The sequence below is a fragment of the Coregonus lavaretus genome (assembly GCF_964263955.1).
Source record: "Coregonus lavaretus genome assembly, contig: HAP1_SCAFFOLD_261, whole genome shotgun sequence".
In the NCBI taxonomy this organism is placed as follows: Eukaryota; Metazoa; Chordata; class Actinopteri; order Salmoniformes; family Salmonidae; genus Coregonus; species Coregonus lavaretus.
This window is the reverse complement of record NW_028164878.1, coordinates 518,299-535,593: the sequence shown is the minus strand read 5'-3', so window position 1 is coordinate 535,593 and position 17,295 is coordinate 518,299. Positions and strand designations below refer to the sequence as shown.

Below are 17,295 nucleotides of genomic sequence, written 5' to 3'. Positions count from 1 at the left end.
TAGTTATAGTAGTGGTAGTGACTGGTTATAGTTATAGTAGTGGTAGTGTCTACAGTAGTAATGGTAGTGACTGGTTATAGTTATAGTAGTGGTAGTGACTGGTTATAGTTAAAATAGTGGTAGTGTCTACAGTAGTAATGGTAGTGACTGGTTATAGTTATAGTAGTGGTAGTGACTGGTTATAGTTATAGTAATGGTAGTGACTGGTTATAGTTATAGTAGTGGTAGTGACTGGTTATAGTAATGGTAGTGACTGGTTATAGTTATAGTAGTGGTAGTGACTGGTTATAGTTATAGTAGTGGTAGTGACTGGTTATAGTTATAGTAGTGGTAGTGTCTGGTTATAGTTATAGTAGTGGTGGTGACTGGTTATAGTTATAGTAGTGGTAGTGACTGGTTATAGTTATAGTAGTGGTAGTGACTGGTTATAGTTATAGTAGTGGTGGTGACTGGTTATAGTTATAGTAGTGGTAGTGACTGGTTATATGACTGGTTTGGTGTCTCTAACTTCAGCATGTTGGTTTGGTGTCTCTACCTGAACATGTTGGTTTGGTGTCTCTAACTTGAAAATGTTGGTTTGGTGTCTCTAACCTGAACATGTTGGTTTGGTGTCTCTAACTTGAACATGTTGGTTTCGTGTCTCTACCTGAACATGTTGGTTTGGTGTCTCTACCTGAACATGTTGGTTTGGTGTCTCTAACTTGAACATGTTGGTTTCGTGTCTCTACCTGAACATGTTGGTTTGGTGTCTCTACCTAAACATGTTGGTTTGGTGTCTGTAACCTGAACATGTTGGTTTGGTGTCTCTAACTTGAACATGTTGATTTGGTGTCTCTACCTGAACATGTTGGTTTGGTGTCTCTACCTGAACATGTTGGTTTGGTGTCTCTACTTGAACATGTTGGTTTGGTGTCTCTACCTGAACATGTTAGTTTGGTGTCTCTAACCTGAACATGTTGGTTTGGTGTCTCTACCTGAACATGTTGGTTTGCTGTCTCTACCTGAACATGTTGGTTTGGTGTCTCTACCTGAACATGTTGGTTTGGTGTCTCTACTTGAACATGTTGGTTTGGTGTCTCTACCTGAACATGTTGGTTTGGTGTCTCCAACTTGAACATGTTGGTTTGGTGTCTCTAACCAGAACATGTTGGTTTGGTGTCTCTACCTGAACATGTTGGTTTGGTGTCTCTACCTGAACATGTTGGTTTGGTGTCTCTAACTTGAACATGTTGGTTTGGTGTCTCTAACTTCAGCATGTTGGTTTGGTGTCTCTACCTGAACATGTTGGTTTGGTGTCTCTAACTTGAAAATGTTGGTTTGGTGTCTCTAACCTGAACATGTTGGTTTGGTGTCTCTACCTGAACATGTTGGTTTGGTGTCTCCAACTTCAACATGTTGGTTTGGTGTCTCTAACCAGAACATGTTGGTTTGGTGTCTCTACCTGAACATGTTGGTTTGGTGTCTCTACCTGAACATGTTGGTTTGGTGTCTCTAACTTGAACATGTTGGTTTGGTGTCTCTAACTTCAGCATGTTGGTTTGGTGTCTCTACCTGAACATGTTGGTTTGGTGTCTCTAACTTGAAAATGTTGGTTTGGTGTCTCTAACCTGAACATGTTGGTTTGGTGTCTCTACCTGAACATGTTGGTTTGGTGTCTCTACTTGAACATGTTGGTTTGGTGTCTCTACCTGAACATGTTGGTTTGGTGTCTCTAACCTGAACATGTTGGTTTGGTGTCTCTAACTTGAACATGTTGGTTTGGTGTCTCTAACTTCAACATGTTGGTTTGGTGTCTCTACCTGAACATGTTGGTTTGGTGTCTCTACCTGAACATGTTGGTTTGGTGTCTCTAACTTGAACATGTTGGTTTGGTGTCTCTAACTTGAACATGTTGGTTTGGTGTCTCTACCTGAACATGTTGGTTTGGTGTCTCTAACCTGAACATGTTTGTTTGGTGTCTCTACCTGAACATGTTGGTTTGGTGTCTCTAACTTGAACATGTTGGTTTGGTGTCTCTACCTGAACATGTTGGTTTGGTGTCTCTAACTTGAACATGTTGGTTTGGTGTCTCTAACCTGAACATGTTGGTTTGGTGTCTCTACCTGAACATGTTGGTTTGGTGTCTCTAACCTGAACATTTTTGTTTGGTGTCTCTACCTGAACATGTTTGTTTGGTGTCTCTACCTGAACATGTTGGTTTGGTGTCTGTAACCTGAACATGTTGGTTTGGTGTCTCTAACTTGAACATGTTGGTTTCGTGTCTCTACCTGAACATGTTGGTTTGGTGTCTCTAACTTGAACATGTTGGTTTGGTGTCTCTAACCTGAACATGTTGGTTTGGTGTCTCTACCTGAACATGTTGGTTTGGTGTCTCTACCTGAACATGTTGGTTTGGTGTCTCTACCTGAACATGTTGGTTTGGTGTCTCTAACCTGAACATGTTTGTTTGGTGTCTCTACCTGAACATGTTGGTTTGGTGTCTCTACCTGAACATGTTGGTTTGGTGTCTGTAACCTGAACATGTTGGTTTGGTGTCTCTAACTTGAACATGTTGGTTTGGTGTCTCTACCTGAACATGTTGGTTTGGTGTCTCTACCTGAACATGTTGGTTTGGTGTCTCTACCTGAACATGTTGGTTTGGTGTCTCTAACCTGAACATGTTTGTTTGGTGTCTCTACCTGAACATGTTGGTTTGGTGTCTGTAACCTGAACATGTTGGTTTGGTGTCTCTAACTTGAACATGTTGGTTTGGTGTCTCTACCTGAACATGTTGGTTTGGTGTCTCTAACTTGAACATGTTGGTTTGGTGTCTCTAACCTGAACATGTTGGTTTGGTGTCTCTACCTGAACATGTTGGTTTGGTGTCTCTACCTGAACATGTTGGTTTGGTGTCTCTACCTGAACATGTTGGTTTGGTGTCTCTAACCTGAACATGTTTGTTTGGTGTCTCTACCTGAACATGTTGGTTTGGTGTCTCTACCTGAACATGTTGGTTTGGTGTCTGTAACCTGAACATGTTGGTTTGGTGTCTCTAACTTGAACATGTTGGTTTGGTGTCTCTACCTGAACATGTTGGTTTGGTGTCTCTACCTGAACATGTTGGTTTGGTGTCTCTACCTGAACATGTTGGTTTGGTGTCTCTAACCTGAACATGTTTGTTTGGTGTCTCTACCTGAACATGTTGGTTTGGTGTCTCTACCTGAACATGTTGGTTTGGTGTCTGTAACCTGAACATGTTGGTTTGGTGTCTCTAACTTGAACATGTTGGTTTGGTGTCTCTACCTGAACATGTTGGTTTGGTGTCTCTACCTGAACATGTTGGTTTGGTGTCTCTACCTGAACATGTTGGTTTGGTGTCTCTACCTGAACATGTTGGTTTGGTGTCTCTAACTTCAACATGTTGGTTTGGTGTCTCTACCTGAACATGTTGGTTTGGTGTCTCTACTTGAACATGTTGGTTTGGTGTCTCTAACTTGAACATGTTGGTTTGGTGTCCAACTTGAATGGTTAAAGAGTTACTGTTGGTGGGTTATTTTATGCTAATTTATGCAAAGTTATTTTGTGATAGTTGATCAAATAAATCTAGAGTTGTGCTTTGCCTTCATCAAGCACACTTAATTATAATATTGTAGCGTATGTTCTCTTATTTGTAGTCTATTCTGGACATGCGGACACTACATGGACAGGAATGACGATGGCTAGCTTCCTCCTGTTATGATTCTGAGCAGATGGTTCTCCCGCTCTACATCACTCTGTGCTGTGGTGACGTGCTGTGCTCGGCAGCCGTCCCAGGAATCATGGTGCTGAAACTGCAGTGCGAGCACAAATCAGCAGCCAATGATCACACAGACAGACACCTACAAGGAATGCATGCACCTAACATTAGGACAGTCCGAAAACTGGGATGAAGTGTAATATATGGATACACACACACACCATTTTTGTTCTTTGAACATGGACATTCGGTGGTCACTAAAGCGATGGGGATGGATTGAAAACGAACGACAGCCAGGCTACTGGAAGCTTGGGACAGCATTCCAACGACAGACAGGCTACTGGAAGCTTGGGACAGCATTCCAACGACAGCTAGGCTACTGGAAGCTTGGGACAGCATTCCAACGACAGACAGGCTACTGGAAGCTTGGGACAGCATTCCAACGACAGACAGGCTACTGGAAGCTTGGGACAGCATTCCAACGACAGCTAGGCTACTGGAAGCTTGGGACAGCATTCCAACGACAGCTAGGCTACTGGAAGCTTGGGACAGCATTCCAACGACAGACAGGCTACTGGAAGCTTGGGACAGCATTCCAACGACAGCCAGGCTACTGGAAGCTTGGGACAGCATTCCAACGACAGCCAGGCTACTGGAAGCTTGGGACAGCATTCCAACGACAGACAGGCTACTGGAAGCTTGGGACAGCATTCCAACGACAGACAGGGTTTTGCTTTGTCTAACTTTGTCTATGAACAGAAATTGGATTATCCGGACAGATTTTTGATACATTTGTGATGAATGGCACATCAATGAGACATTCTCAATGGTTATCCACCTGACATCAACAATGAACCAATGGGATGATGCCTGTCTCTAGGACCACTCTGGAAGATACTGTGGGAATAGACGAATCTTTGGGGACGAAATTCTGAAAGCTTGTTTTAACTATTCGTTGATGTTATAGCCGAAACAACTCAAATATCCAATGGCTTCAGATACTTGTTTGCACCAATGGAATGTGGTATTAATGGGAAAGGTGCCAAGGCAGTTTGGACTTTTGGGGGTAACACCTCCCCTAAGTAGACAACACGTTTTATTTGAGGAATTGTAGAGGAGCTTATTAGCGTCAGTGTCATCGCATGGTGCTGTGAATTCCTCAGTGATGCTGCGTGGTCCGGACATGCTGAAGAACCGCTGTTGCGTCCTATTCGGTGACCTGAAGGTGCTGTTACTCCGGCCACCGGCTCCGGTAACGACACCGATCCCCATGACCGGACACATACCGGACAGCCGTGAGACCGGGGTCCCTTCAGACGTCAGTATACCGGACAACGACACGTTAAGGGCTCATCAGGGGCCGGGGGACAAATGGACTGCCCCGGCACCGGGGGGCGCCAGCGGGCTGGAGAGAGACAGACTGGTGGGGGGCTCAGGCTGGGTGGATGCCACAGCAGCAGAGCCGTCGGGGGTATTACACTGCAGCAGCTCCTCTGACAGCTGGGCTAAGGACAGGCTGGAACAGAGGTTCTCCTTGTGCAGTTATGGTGACAGCGGCGGAATCCGGTCACCTGTCTGCAGGATCTGCTTCCAGGGACCTGAAACGGTGATATTGAATAAAGAGCCTTAACCCAACACTGTTAGGGGGATGTGGCTTTGTTTTGCTGCTATAATATGAGTACTCAGGTGGCGTCGCCCAAGAGCCAGGGTAGGGTTGGTGTCAGAATCATGTGGCTGAGGAGCTTTTAATCTCAGTAAAGGCTACTTCTTCTAGAAGGTATGACATCAGAATAAACGGCCCGTAGACTTCCTTTGGGTAATAATCCTCCACTGCTCCAGGACCCTCAGAATGGCTCACCTGCAGCCCGCCTCCATCTGTAAGGCATGCATGGAGAGAGCCCTACATCAGTGGGTGCAGTGGTCTCTGGGTAGACAGGGGTCACCACGTCAGTGGTCTCTGGGTAGACAGGGGTCACCACGTCAGTGGTCTCTGGGTAGACAGGGGTCACCACGTCAGTGGTCTCTGGGTAGACAGGGGTCACCACGTCAGTGGTCTCTGGGTAGACAGGGGTCACCACGTCAGTGGTCTCTGGGTAGACAGGGGTCACCACGTCAGTGGTCTCTGGGTAGACAGGGGTCACCACGTCAGTGGTCTCTGGGTAGACAAGGGTCACCACGTCAGTGGTCTCTGGGTAGACAGGGGTCACCACGTCAGTGGTCTCTGGGTAGACAGGGGTCACCACGTCAGTGGTCTCTGGGTAGACAGGGGTCACCACGTCAGTGGTCTCTGGGTAGACAGGGGTCACCACGTCAGTGGTCTCTGGGTAGACAGGGGTCACCACGTCAGTGGTCTCTGGGTAGACAGGGGTCACCACGTCAGTGGTCTCTGGGTAGACAGGGGTCACCACGTCAGTGGTCTCTGGGTAGACAGGGGTCACCACGTCAGTGGTCTCTGGGTAGACAGGGGTCACCACGTCAGTGGTCTCTGGGTAGACAGGGGTCACTATGTCAGTGGTCTCTGGGTAGACAGGGGTCACCACGTCAGTGGTCTCTGGGTAGACAGGGGTCACCACGTCAGTGGTCTCTGGGTAGACAGGGGTCACCACGTCAGTGGTCTCTGGGTAGACAGGGGTCACTATGTCAGTGGTCTCTGGGTAGACAGGGGTCACTACGTCAGTGGTCTCTGGGTAGATAAACCCTCTGTCCCTCTGGTTGATTAATAGGAGACAAACAGGACTCCCAAAACAGACTACGTTACGTTGATTGTGAACACAAAACATAGACGCAATTACATGCATGAGAAATCTAATAATGCTTTTCACTCTGTTTCCCACTCATTCACACACTGCCTGAAACCGTACAGAACACTGTGAAGATGTACTGTAGCCTATACTTTCCCATCATTAGGCATGCTCTTGTCTGACCAGTCTTTGAGACGGTCTCTACACTATTCAGGAGGAACATGAGAGAAGATAATGAAGATTAAGAGAGCGCAGAAGCCACATTGCCTCAAACTCATCATGTAATGCAAACTGGCTCCCTTGTTTTTCACAAGATCTCCAATAACTTCCATTTGAAAGGACATCCATTCTTGTCTTTAGTTATCAGATTGTCCTCTTAACTCAGCCAGTTGTCTATAGTTATCAGATTGTCCTCTTAACTCAGCCAGTTGTCTTTAGTTATCAGATTGTCCTCTTAACTCAGCCAGTTGTCTTTAGTTATCAGATTGTCCTCTTAACTCAGCCAGTTGTCTTTAGTTATCAGATTGTCCTCTTAACTCAGCCCAGTTGTCTATAGTTATCAGATTGTCCTCTTAACTCAGCCAGTTGTCTATAGTTATCAGATTGTCCTCTTAACTCAGCCAGTTGTTTTTAGTTATCAGATTGTCCTCTTAACTCAGCCAGTTGTCTATAGTTATCAGATTGTCCTCTTAACTCAGCCAGTTGTCTTTAGTTATCAGATTGTCCTCTTAACTCAGCCAGTTGTTTTTAGTTATCAGATTGTCCTCTTAACTCAGCCAGTTGTCTTTAGTTATCAGATTGTCCTCTTAACTCAGCCAGTTGTCTTTAGTTATCAGATTGTCCTCTTAACTCAGCCAGTTGTTTTTAGTTATCAGATTGTCCTCTTAACTCAGCCAGTTGTCTTTAGTTATCAGATTGTCCTCTTAACTCTGCCAGTTGTTTTTAGTTATCAGATTGTCCTCTTAACTCAGCCAGTTGTCTTTAGTTATCAGATTGTCCTCTTAACTCAGCCAGTTGTCTTTAGTTATCAGATTGTCCTCTTAACTCAGCCAGTTGTCTTTAGTTATCAGATTGTCCTCTTAACTCAGCCAGTTGTCTATAGTTATCAGATTGTCCTCTTAACTCAGCCAGTTGTCTATAGTTATCAGATTGTCCTCTTAACTCAGCCAGTTGTCTTTAGTTATCAGATTGTCCTCTTAACTCAGCCAGTTGTTTTTAGTTATCAGATTGTCCTCTTAACTCAGCCAGTTGTCTTTAGTTATCAGATTGTCCTCTTAACTCAGCCAGTTGTCTTTAGTTATCAGATTGTCCTCTTAACTCAGCCAGTTGTCTATAGTTATCAGATTGTCCTCTTAACTCAGCCAGTTGTCTTTAGTTATCAGATTGTCCTCTTAACTCAGCCAGTTGTCTTTAGTTATCAGATTGTCCTCTTAACTCTGCCAGTTGTCTTTAGTTATCAGATTGTCCTCTTAACTCTGCCAGTTGTCTTTAGTTATCAGATTGTCCTCTTAACTCTGCCAGTTGTCTTTAGTTATCAGATTGTCCTCTTAACTCAGACAGTTGTCTTTAGTTATCAGATTGTCCTCTTAACTCAGACAGTTGTGTATAGTTATCAGATTGTCCTCTTAACTCAGCCAGTTGTCTTTAGTTATCAGATTGTCCTCTTAACTCAGCCAGTTGTCTTTAGTTATCAGATTGTCCTCTTAACTCTGCCAGTTGTCTTTAGTTATCAGATTGTCCTCTTAACTCTGCCAGTTGTCTTTAGTTATCAGATTGTCCTCTTAACTCTGCCAGTTGTCTTTAGTTATCAGATTGTCCTCTTAACTCAGACAGTTGTCTTTAGTTATCAGATTGTCCTCTTAACTCAGACAGTTGTGTATAGTTATCAGATTGTCCTCTTAACTCAGCCAGTTGTCTTTAGTTATCAGATTGTCCTCTTAACTCAGCCAGTTGTCTTTAGTTATCAGATTGTCCTCTTAACTCTGCCAGTTGTCTTTAGTTATCAGATTGTCCTCTTAACTCTGCCAGTTGTCTTTAGTTATCAGATTGTCCTCTTAACTCAGCCAGTTGTCTATAGTTATCAGATTGTCCTCTTAACTCTGCCAGTTGTGTATAGTTATCAGATTGTCCTCTTAACTCTGCCAGTTGTCTTTAGTTATCAGATTGTCCTCTTAACTCAGACAGTTGTCTTTAGTTATCAGATTGTCCTCTTAACTCAGACAGTTGTGTATAGTTATCAGATTGTCCTCTTAACTCAGCCAGTTGTCTTTAGTTATCAGATTGTCCTCTTAACTCAGCCAGTTGTCTTTAGTTATCAGATTGTCCTCTTAACTCTGCCAGTTGTCTTTAGTTATCAGATTGTCCTCTTAACTCTGCCAGTTGTCTTTAGTTATCAGATTGTCCTCTTAACTCAGCCAGTTGTTTTTAGTTATCAGATTGTCCTCTTAACTCAGCCAGTTGTCTTTAGTTATCAGATTGTCCTCTTAACTCTGCCAGTTGTTTTTAGTTATCAGATTGTCCTCTTAACTCAGCCAGTTGTCTTTAGTTATCAGATTGTCCTCTTAACTCAGCCAGTTGTCTTTAGTTATCAGATTGTCCTCTTAACTCAGCCAGTTGTCTTTAGTTATCAGACGGTCCTCTTAACTCAGCCCAGTTGTCTTTAGTTATCAGATTGTCCTCTTAACTCAGCCAGTTGTCTTTAGTTATCAGATTGTCCTCTTAACTCAGCCAGTTGTCTTTAGTTATCAGATTGTCCTCTTAACTCAGCCAGTTGTCTTTAGTTATCAGATTGTCCTCTTAACTCAGCCAGTTGTCTTTAGTTATCAGATTGTCCTCTTGTTGCTCATTGTTTTCTTCTTCCTCCTGCAGTCAATATCTTGTGACTATGAAGTATGCTTATGTTTTATAATTCAACTGAAGGTGTCCATGTTTGGGGCTGTTGGTGTACCTGAAGGCACTTTATAAAGCAACTCAATGTTTCCATGATGGTTTAAAGATTTAGAGGTTTAAAGGTTTGGAGGTTTAAATGCTTAGAGGCTTAGAAGTTTAAAGCTTTAGAGGTTTAGAGGTTTAAACGCTTAGAGATTTAGAGGTTTAGAGTTTTAAAGGTTTAGAAGTTTAAAGATTTAGAGGTTTAACGTTTTAGAGAATTAGAGGTTAGAGTTTTAAAGGTTTAAAAGTTTAGAGGTAGAAAGGTTTAGAAGGTTAGAGGTTTAGAGTGGTAGAGGTTTAGAACGGTAGAGGTTTAGAGCGGTAGAGGTTTAGAACGGTAGAGGTTTAGAACGGTAGAGGTTTAGAGCGGTAGAGGTTTAGAGCGGTAGAGGTTTAGAGCGGTAGAGGTTTAGAGCGGTAGAGGTTTAGAAGGTTAGAGGTTTAGAGCGGTAGAGGTTTAGAGCGGTAGAGGTTTAGAACGGTAGAGGTTTAGAAGGTTAGAGGTTTAGAGCGGTAGAGGTTTAGAAGGTTAGAGGTTTAGAGCGGTAGAGGTTTAGAGCGGTAGAGGTTTAGAAGGTTAGAGGTTTAGAGCGGTAGAGGTTTAGAGCGGTAGAGGTTTAGAGCGGTAGAGGTTTAGAGCGGTAGAGGTTTAGAGCGGTAGAGGTTTAGAGCGGTAGAGGTTTAGAGCGGTAGAGGTTTAGAGCGGTAGAGGTTTAGAGCGGTAGAGGTTTAGAACGGTAGAGGTTTAGAACGGTAGAGGTTTAGAAGGTTAGAGGTTTAGAGCGGTAGAGGTTTAGAGCGGTAGAGGTTTAGAAGGTTAGAGGTTTAGAGCGGTAGAGGTTTAGAGCGGTAGAGGTTTAGAGCGGTAGAGGTTTAGAGCGGTAGAGGTTTAGAGCGGTAGAGGTTTAGAGCGGTCGAGGTTTAGAGCAGTAGAGGTTTAGAGCGGTAGAGGTTTAGAGCGGTAGAGGTTTAGAGCGGTAGAGGTTTAGAGCGATAGAGGTTTAGAGCGGTAGAGGTTTAGAACGGTAGAGGTTTAGAGCGGTAGAGGTTTAGAGCGGTAGAGGTTTAGAGCGGTAGAGGTTTAGAGCGGTAGAGGTTTAGAAGGTTAGAGGTTTAGAGCGGTAGAGGTTTAGAGGGTAGAGGTTTAGAGGGTAGAGGTTTAGAGCGGTAGAGGTTTAGAGCGGTAGAGGTTTAGAGCGGTAGAGGTTTAGAGCGGTAGAGGTTTAGAGCGGTAGAGGTTTAGAGCGGTAGAGGTTTAGAGGGTAGAGGTTTAGAGGGTAGAGGTTTAGAGCGGTAGAGGTTTAGAGCGGTAGAGGTTTAGAGCGGTAGAGGTTTAGAGCAGTAGAGGTTTAGAACGGTAGAGGTTTAGAGCGATAGAGGTTTAGAGCGGTAGAGGTTTAGAGCGGTAGAGGTTTAGAGCGGTAGAGGTTTAGAGCAGTAGAGGTTTAGAGCGGTAGAGGTTTAGAGCGGTAGAGGTTTAGAGCGGTAGAGGTTTAGAGCGGTAGAGGTTTAGAAGGTTAGAGGTTTAGAGCGATAGAGGTTTAGAGCGGTAGAGGTTTAGAGCGGTAGAGGTTTAGAGCGGTAGAGGTTTAGAGCAGTAGAGGTTTCACCATAGTATTATTTTTCTATACGTTTCCCCATCCTTACTGAGCTGACTGGGATATGATGTGATGACTGGGCTGTGATGTGATGACTGAGTATTGATGTGATGACTGGGATGTGATGCGATGACTGGGATATGATGTGTTGACTTGGTTGTGATGACTGGGATGTGATGTGATGACTGGGATATGATGTGATGACTGAGTATTGATGTGATGACTGGGATGTGATGTGATGACTGGGAGGTGATGTGATGACTGTAGTGTGATGTGATGACTGAGTATTGATGTGATGACTGGGATATGATGTGATGACTGAGTATTGATGCGATGACTGGTATGTGATGTGATGACTGGGATATGATGTGATGACTGGGATGTGATGTGATGACTGGGATGTGATGTGATGACTGGGATATGATGTGATGACTGGGATGTGATGTGATGACTGAGTATTGATGTGATGACTGGGATGTGATGCGATGACTGGGATATGATGTGTTGACTTGGTTGTGATGACTGGGATGTGATGTGATGACTGGGATATGATGTGATGACTGAGTATTGATGTGATGACTGGGATGTGATGTGATGACTGGGAGGTGATGTGATGACTGGGATGTGATGACTGAGTATTGATGTGATGACTGGGATATGATGTGATGACTGAGTATTGATGTGATGACTGGGATGTGATGCGATGACTGGGAAATATGATGTGATGACTGGGATGTGATGTGATGACTGGTATATGATGTGATGACTGAGTATTGATGTGATGACTGGGATGTGATGTGATGACTGAGTATTGATGTGATGACTGGGATGTGATGTGATGACTGGGAGGTGATGTGATGACTGGGATATGATGTGATGACTGAGTATTGATGTGATGACTGGGATGTGATGTGATGACTGGGTTTTGATGTGATGACTGGGATGTGATGTGATGACTGGGATATGATGTGATGACTGGGAGGTGATGTGATGACTGAGTATTGATGTGATGACTGGGATATGATGTGATGACTGAGTATTGATGTGATGACTGGGATATGATGTGATGACTGAGTATTGATGTGATGACTGGGATGTGATGCGATGACTGGGATATGATGTGTTGACTTGGTTGTGATGACTGGGATGTGATGTGATGACTGGGATGTGATGTAATGTCTGGGATGTGATGACTGGGATATGATGTGTTGACTGGGATGTGATGTAATGTCTGGGATGTGTTGACTGGGATGTGATGTAATGTCTGGGATGTGATGACTGGGATATGATGTGATGACTGGGAGGGATGTGATGACTGGGATATGATGTGATGACTGGGAGGTGATGTAATGTCTGGGATGTGATGACTGGGAGTGATGTGATGACTGGGATATGATGTGTTGACTTGGTTGTGATGACTGGGAGTGATGTGATGACTGGGATGTGATGTGTTGACTGGGTTGGATGTGTTGACTGGCTCCAGGTCTTAGATCTGATTGGGTAGCTATATTGGCTGTGATGTGTGTCACAACAGGCAGTCAGAGCCCTTCTGGAGAGGCCAGAGCTCTGCTCCTACTGTAAACACTCCTACACTACACAACCCTGCCAACAACCACCCACCCTGCCAACTCACACCCGCCCTGCCAACTACCACCCACCCTGCCAACTACCACCCGCCCTGCCAACTACCACCCGCCCTGCCAACTACCACCCGCCCTGCCAACTACCACCCGCCCTGCCAACTACCACCCGCCCTGCCAACTACCACCCGCCCTGCCAACTACCACCCGCCCTGCCAACTACCACCCACCCTGCCAACTACCACCCGCCCTGCCAACTACCACCCACCCTGCCAACTACCACCCGCCCTGCCAACTACCACCCGCCCTGCCAACTACCACCCACCCTGCCAACTACCACCCACCCTGCCAACTACCACCCACCCTGCCAACTACCACCCACCCTGCCAACTACCACCCACCCTGCCAACTGACACCCGCCCTGCCAACTACCACCCACCCTGCCAACTACCACCCGCCCTGCCAACTCACACCCGCCCTGCCAACTCACACCCGCCCTGCCAACTCACACCCGCCCTGCCAACTCACACCCGCCCTGCCAACTACCACCCACCCTGCCAACTACCACCCGCCCTGCCAACTACCACCCACCCTGCCAACTCACACCCGCCCTGCCAACTACCACCCACCCTGCCAACTACCACCCACCCTGCCAACTACCACCCGCCCTGCCAACTACCACCCGCCCTGCCAACTACCACCCACCCTGCCAACTACCACCCACCCTGCCAACTACCACCCACCCTGCCAACTACCACCCACCCTGCCAACTACCACCCACCCTGCCAACTGACACCCGCCCTGCCAACTCACACCCGCCCTGCCAACTCACACCCGCCCTGCCAACTACCACCCGCCCTGCCAACTACCACCCACCCTGCCAACTACCACCCACCCTGCCAACTACCACCCACCCTGCCAACTACCACCCGCCCTGCCAACTACCACCCGCCCTGCCAACTACCACCCACCCTGCCAACTACCACCCGCCCTGCCAACTCACACCCGCCCTGCCAACTCACACCCGCCCTGCCAACTCACACCCGCCCTGCCAACTCACACCCGCCCTGCCAACTACCACCCGCCCTGCCAACTACCACCCGCCCTGCCAACTACCACCCGCCCTGCCAACTCACACCCGCCCTGCCAACTCACACCCGCCCTGCCAACTACCACCCGCCCTGCCAACTACCACCCGCCCTGCCAACTACCACCCGCCCTGCCAACTCACACCCGCCCTGCCAACTCACACCCGCCCTGCCAACTCACACCCGCCCTGCCAACTACCACCCACCCTGCCAACTACCACCCGCCCTGCCAACTACCACCCGCCCTGCCAACTACCACCCACCCTGCCAACTCACACCCGCCCTGCCAACTACCACCCACCCTGCCAACTCACACCCGCCCTGCCAACTACCACCCACCCTGCCAACTACCACCCACCCTGCCAACTACCACCCACCCTGCCAACTACCACCCACCCTGCCAACTACCACCCACCCTGCCAACTACCACCCGCCCTGCCAACTACCACCCGCCCTGCCAACTACCACCCGCCCTGCCAACTACCACCCACCCTGCCAACTACCACCCACCCTGCCAACTACCACCCGCCCTGCCAACTACCACCCGCCCTGCCAACTACCACCCGCCCTGCCAACTACCACCCACCCTGCCAACTACCACCCACCCTGCCAACTACCACCCACCCTGCCAACTACCACCCGCCCTGCCAACTCACACCCGCCCTGCCAACTACCACCCGCCCTGCCAACTCACACCCGCCCTGCCAACTCACACCCGCCCTGCCAACTACCACCTGCCCTGCCAACTACCACCCACCCTGCCAACTCACACCCGCCCTGCCAACTACCACCCACCCTGCCAACTACCACCCACCCTGCCAACTCACACCCGCCCTGCCAACTACCACCCACCCTGCCAACTACCACCCACCCTGCCAACTACCACCCACCCTGCCAACTACTACCCACCCTGCCAACTACCACCCGCCCTGCCAACTACCACCCGCCCTGCCAACTACCACCCACCCTGCCAACTACCACCCACCCTGCCAACTACCACCCGCCCTGCCAACTACCACCCGCCCTGCCAACTACCACCCACCCTGCCAACTACCACCCACCCTGCCAACTACCACCCACCCTGCCAACTACCACCCGCCCTGCCAACTCACACCCGCCCTGCCAACTCACACCCGCCCTGCCAACTCACACCCGCCCTGCCAACTACCACCCGCCCTGCCAACTCACACCCGCCCTGCCAACTCACACCCGACCTGCCAACTACCACCCGCCCTGCCAACACATTCCTACCCAACACACTCCTGCTAACTCACTCATACCCTACACATACACGCACTCCTGCCAAGTCAGGTCACCCACGCCAACATATGTAACCTATAAAATCCTGCCTACCACAGGAGATTGGTGACACCTTCATTGGGGAGGACAGGCTCGTGGTAATAACTGGAGCGGAATCACTGGAATGGTATCATATACATAAAACACACGTGTTTGATGCCATTCCATTTGCTCAATTCCGGACATTATTATGAACCGTTCTCCCCTCAGCAACCTCCTGTCCTGCCTCTACATTATTATCTGTATTTCCTCTATACTCTGTGACTGAGATATTATGGGCCTTTGATTTCAACTGCTTTGTAATGTATTCTGTCGCACAGGGGGAGCTGCTGAGCCCGTGTCGCTGCAGTGGGTCGGTCCGCTGTACCCACCAGCCCTGCCTCATCAAGTGGATCAGTGAGAGAGGATCCTGGGCCTGTGAGCTCTGCTATTACAAGTACCAGGTCATCACCATCAGCACCAATAACCCACTACAGGTCAGCTACCATGCAAGCAGTAAAATCAGATTTAAAAAATTGATCAAAATACACCTTATAGAACAGCGGGACTGTGAAGAGACACACACACAGGTACAGATACACACACACACACACACACACACACACATGATAACATACACCCTAGACACATGTACACATGGATTCTGTAGATATGTGGTAGTAGAGTGGTGGTCTTAGGGAACATACTTAATGTGTTGTGAAATCTGTTGTGAATGTATTGTAATGTTTTTAAAATTGTATATAACTGGCTTAATTTTGCTGGACCCCAGGAAGAGTAGCTGCTGCCTTGGCAGGAACTAATGGGGATCCATAATAAACCCCAGGAAGAGTAGCTGCTGCCTTGGCAGGAACTAATGGGGATCCATAATAAACACCAGGAAGAGTAGCTGCTGCCTTGGCAGGAACTAATGGGGATCCATAATAAACCCCAGGAAGAGTAGCTGCTGCCTTGGCAGGAACTAATGGGGATCCATAATAAACCCCAGGAAGAGTAGCTGCTGCCGTGGCAGGAACTAATGTGGATCCATAATAAACCCCAGGAAGAGTAGCTGCTGCCTTGGCAGGAACTAATGGGGATCCATAATAAACCCCAGGAAGAGTAGCTGCTGCCTTGGCAGGAACTAATGGGGATCCATAATAAACCCAATGGTGCATTTGTGTTTACAGTATCTCCCTCCCTCCCTCAGTGGCAGTCCATCTCCCTGACGGGGATAGAGAAGGTTCAGATAGCTGCAGCGGTTCTGGGTTCTATGTTCCTGGTGGCCAGTCTGTCCTGGCTGGTCTGGTCCTCCTTCAGCCCCTCGGCACGCTGGCAGAGACATGACCTGCTCTTCCAGATCTGCTACGGCATGTATGGATTCATGGACATCGTCTGCTTCGGTGAGGCTGAGCCCCATTCTAGTTTACAACCGTGGCTCACTGACAGTGAATAATAGTGTATGGCAGTTGCTTATAGTGATAGACTAACTTAGTTTATTCAGCTAGCTAAGACGCCACAGCCAGCTAGCATGCCGGACTCCAACAACACATTATAGTGAATGCTCTTCAGATGTTCTCACTCCGAAATCCCCTTACTGTATGTGAGTGGAATGCCAAAGACACTGAGAGAATGAATGACAGAAATGATTCATTATAATTTGATAAGTCTGTATAGTTTCGCCTGCAGGTCTAATGTGAGAATACTTTATCATTAAATATACATTTAGTTAATCTGTCTTAGAGTCTCTAGCCTTTAATCCATTACTCCAGAGGAAGGCAACTCAGACGCCTCAGGAACTGCAGGATTTTGTCCCCACTAGAACAACTGAGCTGATTGATCAGTTCAGTGATTGACTAAATTCAACATCCCTGGTCTTTCAGGTCAGTTCAATCACAAACATGAAGTGCATGTGGCCCTCCAGGACCAGGGTTATCTACCCCTGATGTAGACAGTGCATGTGGCCCTCCAGGACCAGGGTTGTCTACCCCTGATGTACTCTGTAGAGTCTTTCGTTTTAAACATACTGTAACTTATTCCCTTCTGCAGATAAATTCATCCTCTGCTGGGTTTTATATACACTGAATAGAGTCCTTGTTAGGGCTGGAGAGTGTGAGTCTGTATAGTAGATGTCCTGTACCTGTTAGGGCTGGAGAGTGTGAGTCTGTATAGTAGATGTCCTGTACCTGTTAGGGCTGGAGAGTGTGAGTCTGTATAGTAGATGTCCTGTACCTGTTAGGGCTGGAGAGTGTGAGTCTGTATAGTAGATGTCCTGTACCTGTTAGGGCTGGAGAGTGTGAGTCTGTATAGTAGATGTCCTGTACCTGTTAGGGCTGGAGAGTGTGAGTCTGTATAGTAGATGTCCTG

At 47.3% G+C, this 17,295-nt stretch overlaps 1 protein-coding gene across 1 annotated transcript in view; it reads left to right on the top strand.

The window, feature by feature from the left end:
• Window positions 1-4,880: 4,880 nt before the first annotated feature.
• LOC311116492 (E3 ubiquitin-protein ligase MARCHF4-like) overlaps window positions 4,881-17,295 on the top strand; it is a gene marked incomplete at both ends in the record, with an annotated part of 30,565 nt that continues 18,150 nt past the window's right edge. The window contains 3 exons of the mRNA XM_084191570.1: window positions 4,881-5,321; window positions 15,273-15,428; window positions 16,139-16,331. Coding sequence (XP_084047696.1) covers window positions 4,881-5,321; window positions 15,273-15,428; window positions 16,139-16,331 — 790 coding nt within the window. The remainder of the gene's footprint in view (window positions 5,322-15,272; window positions 15,429-16,138; window positions 16,332-17,295) is intronic.